At 45.1% G+C, this 5,873-nt stretch overlaps 1 protein-coding gene across 1 annotated transcript in view; it reads right to left on the bottom strand.

The window, feature by feature from the left end:
• The window catches only part of LOC147468087 (uncharacterized), a 2,568-nt gene extending 1,425 nt beyond the window's left edge, over window positions 1-1,143 (bottom strand). The window contains exon 1 of the mRNA XM_086556057.1: window positions 1-1,143. This exon is cut by the window's left edge and continues 1,425 nt beyond it. Within this exon, the coding sequence (XP_086412183.1) occupies window positions 1-683 (683 nt within the window). The 5' untranslated portion in view covers window positions 684-1,143.
• Window positions 1,144-5,873: the final 4,730 nt, after the last annotated feature.

Here is a 5,873-nt window from a genome sequence, read left to right on the forward strand (position 1 = left end):
AGTTCTCCTTTGCCTGCTGCAATTAAAGAAGAAACGAAGGAGTTGATGTGCTCTGTAACTTTGTTCACTGTTATTTGATAAGATAGAACATTGAAAGCGAGCTCTGTGAAATGATTTGCACTACTAATTGTAGCTGAAAGTTTATTGAAGGAATGAGAAATGTTATTAAAAGCAAACTTTAGATCATGAATATTATCGGAGATAACGTTAACTGAATGAATGGAAGCGTCGAAGCGTTTAGTTATTTTAGATAAGGTAGATTTATATTCTGAAAATCGAGACGTAAAGGTGTCCTCGTCTATTACACCGAAAAGTGAATGAGCAATTTTACCCACGACATTGATCAGCCCGCGGCGAGATCGATGTTTGTGAACAACAAAGCGTTGCAATGTTGTCACCGTGGAGTTGAGGGCAGAGTCGAGGAGGGCGAATTGCTTATGTGATAAATTGTCATGAGCTATCTGATTTCGTAGTTTTATTATCTCATCAAGGTGGTGTACGGCTAAGCTGGAAATGTCAGACAGGGGTCGAAGGGACACTTTAGCTTCAATGTGATCTGTTACAGGGAACACTAAGCCTAGATCCTCAACTAATGCACCGGGCACGGCGCGTAACCTCTCGGGTAGGCCTAATGAATTAACGAGTAAGGGCGACACCAGTGCCAGTAGCATCAGTACGAGCATCTGAAATAGAGGATATGAAATTAGTGAAGTTACAGGTGAATTAAAGGATGCGGTAATACCGTGGTTTTGTGATTAGTTAGCCTCAACCGCAGGAGAATAGTAGTCACTGGCTCTCTTTAACACGTCAAAATGGAACCAAGTTTCAGAGTTAGTACTTAAACATTTACAGTAAGCCTTATTGTTCTTAACTTCAGTTACCCTATAGGGACCATCAAAGCGGGGAGCGAGCTTTGGACGCATGGAATCATTAGCATGAATCTTGCGGAATACTAGAGTGCCAATACCGATAGATTTGTGACGAGCAATTTTATGTTGGTAGGAGAGAATCTGGTCTCTAGATTTCGTAAGATATTCTTTAGCCTTGCGGAAAGCAATTCTATTCCTGTTTAATAAATATTCCGCATAGTTGTCAGAGTATTCAGGTTTGCGTGCAGTTTGAAAAAGGTCATATGGTAACCTCTTATCCATTCCATACAAGAGAAAATGGGTGTATCTCCTAATGATGAATGGAAAGGTACTGTTAATGGCAGACTGAATTGTGAGAATATCTCGTCCAATTATCAGATGTACTGTCTACTAATGACCTCATGAGGAGAGGATGGAACTGTTTAGCCGTTCTGTGATTCCATTACTTTGTGGCCTGTAAGGTAAGATGTTTACACGGGTTACATTCATTAAATTACAGAGATTGTTCATGACCTCGTTTTGGAATTCTGTTCCGTTGTCTGATGAGAAATACGTTGGTGCTGTATATCTCTGAACGAAGTCATGAAAGGCTTTTGCAACGACTTTCGCAGACTTGTTAGGGATGGGGACCAACTCGCAAAATCGGGAAAAATTATCGATGAACACGAGGATGTGTTTATTTCCATTGCGGGAGGTCATAAACCCTGACAGTGTGTCGCATGAAACTTTTTCAAAGGGAAAATTTGGAATGTCGTAACGCAAAGCTGGTGCAGGTTGATTTGTTGAACCCTTGTAATATGGGCAACGTTTACATGACTTGACATGTTTTTTAACCTTGGAAATGAGAAGAGGGAAGTAGTACCTTTCCCGGGCCATCTGAATGGCTTTGTACACGCCACAGTGGGCTGCTTCTCGCGAATCATGCACGAGTTGGAGGACTCTTGGCTCAAGTGATTCCGGAATCACTACAACGTCTCTAGTGAAACCCCGACGTCCTTTAATCTTCTTAGGGGTCGTTCTGCGAAAGAGAAGGCCGTTGTCGTTAATAAAAAATTCTCTGACGGGAAGACGGCCGACCGGATCCAAGGGTTCATTTCTTGCTAGTTTCTGTATTATCTCACTGTAAACTGGGTCTTCGTTTTGCGCGCGGCGGATATCATCCTCGGAGGAGGATGTAAGGGTTGGTTAGCTGTGTTAGCTAACACCGGCGCGGGTGGAGGGACGTTCTTAAGCTCAGTAAAGCTAGGGGGAATGAGTCTAAAGATTCTTTATCATTTGAGTGAGATAACGGCGCGCGGGAAAGAGCGTCCGCTACGACGTTTTGTCGGCCAGGTAAGTAGACGATTGTTACGTCATACTCTGCCAAAAGTTCTATGGCACGGGCTCGTCTTCCATGTGGATCCTTTCCATGCAAGACGGCCGTAAGGGCGGAGTGGTCGGTGTGCACATCAATTTTATAACCGAGTACCAACTCCCGGAAGTGCCGGAGTGCCCAGGTAATGGCCAGAAGTTCGCGGTCAGTAGTGTGATATGACCTTTCGGCAGGCTTAAGGCTTCTGCTTGCGAAGGCAATAGGCCGAAGTTTACCATTTACCTTCTGATGGAGTGTTGCTCCGAGTCCAACGTTAGAGGCGTCAGTTGTGAGAACGAAAGGCAGCTCAAAGTTAGGGAAAGCCAGGACAGGTGCATTGACAAGCAAGGATTTCAGGTACCTAAACGAGTCATCTGTGTCTTGATTCCACTCAAAGGGAACATCCTTTTTGAGTAATTTGTTGAGCGGTGCCGCTATTGTTCCATATCCTTTAATGAATGGTCTATAAAAACCGGAGAGACCGAGGAAGGACTTAAGGTCTTTTTGGTTTAGTGGTTCAGGAAAGTCAATCACGGCTTGCACTTTGCTTGCGTTAGGTAGAATACCGTCAGATGTTAAGGTATGGCCCAGGAAATCGAGTTTTGAACGGAAGAATTGGCATTTGCTCGGATTTATGGTAAGATTTGCGTCTGCCAAACGTTCGAAAACTTGTCGCAATTTCCTCTCATGTTCAGAGATTGAGGGGGAACAAATCAAAATATCATCTAAGTAAACTAACACTTGATCATTTATCATGTTACTTAAAACTATTGACATTAATCTAGTGAACGTAAGAGGAGAATTGCATAATCCAAAGGGAGTTCTAAGGAATTCAAAGTGACCCATGTGGGTGGAGAATGCTGTAAGGGGCTGGCTGTCTTTAGCCATGGACACTTGCAGAAACCCTTTAGCAAGGTCGAGAGTGGAAAAAACTTTCTTTCCAGAGCCGATATCTTGTAACAACAGACGGAGATTCGGGATGGGGAATGGTTCGGGAACGGTAACAGCATTGAGCCGACGGTAATCCATCACAGGCCTGAATGACCTGACCTTTTTAGGGACAAGAATCATGGGACTAGCCCAGGGAGAATTACTTGGCTTAATTATGTTCATTTCCAACTTTCCTTGCACTTCATTTTCGAGAGCCTTCCGCTTAGAGTGGGGTATTTTATACGAAGGTATATATATTGGCTTAGCGGAAATGAGGAGGGGAAATAGTGTTCAATCAGATTAGTGCTTCCAATGGGACGGTCTTGGGATGGCAGTATTGTCGGATAATCCTTAAAAATTTCTTTTAACAATTCATAGCCTTTATGAAAGTCTAATGGTTGTTCTAGAATTTCATCTATTCTGGAATTATCAAGATATGGAGGGTTTTGAGATGCTGTGCAGACAGGATAGGAAACAGGCAAGTTGAATAGGCAGCTTCGTGAATTCAAAGTTGACAACAGGTACACCGCCTCTAATTTCTAAGGGAACTGGGGTCACGTTAATGAGGTGTAACTGACATTTACCATTTGATATATTATACAAAGAAGGAACAACTGCACAGCCTTTTACTCTAACATAATCGCATAGTACAAGAGCTGTACCATCTGCCATCGACGTGGAAACGTCGCAGAGGAGATCACTAAATGGAGGAATCGTAGTCGTTGTAACTAGGGTAAACCGTGGCAAGATATCATCGCAAGTCATGAGTGAGATCGCGGGTCGTCAACATCGTCGTTACCCGCGGCTCGCGGTGTCTTTGCGACCGGAGCGCTGAGGATTGTCTACTGTTTTGCGAGAACATTTTACTTTGTCGCGCGGAGTAGCAACTGTGCATACGACAGGGGGAATGGGAGGGACGGGAGGGGGACTGGGTGAGGAGGGGGAAGGAGGATGTGAGGAGGGGGGAGGGGGATGTGAGGAGGGGGGAGGGGGAAGTGAGGAGGGGGAATGAGGATGTGAGGAATGGGAAGGAGGATGTGAGGAGGGGGGAGGGGGAGGTGAGGAGGGGGAGGGGGAGGTACGGGTGGGTGTGCGGGAGCCTTTTCCGTTTTCTGTTTCATATACCAACATTGACGGGTGAAACGGGTCGGAATGTGTCCATAAACAAGAGGGCTGTCGGAGGAAATAGGTGACGCCGTTGAAAACGATGGTGTTGCTTTGCGGGTGGAGGGAAATGCCAGACCTATATAAGAAATCATGGCCGAGTAGCAAATTTCCCGGGGTGAAATTTTTATTCACCACCACAAAGGAATGGGGAAAGATTATACCACCGATTTCAATGTTTATGACTTTTTTTCCTAGAGAGTTTGTCGTGTTACCCGTAATGCCGCAAAGAGTAGTGTGCGACGGTTGCAAATCTAACGAGAGGCCATATTCCTTTAATGTATCAAGAGATACAACACTACAAGAAGAGCCATTGTCCAGGAAAAAATGTGCTGGACGATTATTAAGTACTGAAGGGAGAAGAGGAGGTTGGCTTTCGTCGTTAGGGATGCACGATGTTGACATATGTTGAGCAGGACGGTTTATTCCGGATGCCAGTTGTTTGTAGTGCAGAGCTCGTCTTGCAGACTTCCTACGTCTACCCGATCGTTTGTTACCCCTAAAAAAGAGGGACGTTGTTGCTGGCGTCGTTTGAGGAGGTCGTACGTAATTCGGACCTGCTCAGGGAATGTTCGACATTCTGCCCAGTTATGTTTTGTGTATCGATGGTGGTATGGGCATGAGGGAGGCGATGGGCAAGCAGATGCACTGTGACCATGTCTGGTGCAGTTGAAACACTGGGAAGGGTCTGGCAACCAGTTTGTAACAGCGGGCTTAGGTTTGTGGAACCCAGGGAAATTATTCGGCAAAGGTCGGTGTTGTGGTAGTCTAGGTGGGGGCTGAGAGGGTCGCGGCTGAGAGTGTTGATTTGTTTGTTTGTTGTATTGTTGGTTGCTTCTGTTGTAGTGGTTATGTTGTTGTGTGTGTTGTTGAGTATATGGTTGTGTGGAGGTAATGTTTTGACGATTGTCTGTGTTTACTTGTTCGTTTTTATGATGTGTGTTTAGCGCGGCGACATTTGCATGGACGGCAGCATTTGGGGCCTTTTCTTTAATCGATTTAGCGAATTCCCCGGGAAGAGAGTGAATGTTAACCGATTCGCAGGGCCTCCATACCTTTTCTCTTACCGATGAAGGTAGGGAGGAGGCGAGAATACCTTTTGTTAAATATGTCATCCATGCAGTGTGGTCGTCACCTTCGAAACATGTCTTTATGGGGCAGGGCTCATTTGATGGAATAGACTCGACCCATTTCCATATCGCAATTTGGAGTTTGTTACAGTAAATTCTAACATCTTCTTCGGACAAGGAAGCTGGCCTCATTGCAATAAGGGAAGCGAATTGCAAATGGTGGCCAGGTTCAAGTGGCCTGAAAGACGCTTTAAAAACTGCTTTGAATCTATCCCAATTGCGAAGGACTAGGGGTGCGGTCTTAAACGCATCAAGTGCGTCACGAACCTCAGGGAAGGTAATGTCGAGTCGACACTCGGCACTAAGCACGCAATGATTATTGAAGGAGGGATCGCTCTCAGAAACACCGCTTTGTCTGACGGCGATTTCTACATCGCGCAGGAAACTGTCTATCGGCATAGACGTACCATCAAATTTAGTTAGTAGATT

This window comes from Penaeus japonicus, unplaced genomic scaffold, assembly GCF_977035675.1.
Source record: "Penaeus japonicus unplaced genomic scaffold, GWHDUDI00000001_assembly GWHDUDI00000031, whole genome shotgun sequence".
NCBI lineage: Eukaryota > Metazoa > Arthropoda > Malacostraca > Decapoda > Penaeidae > Penaeus > Penaeus japonicus.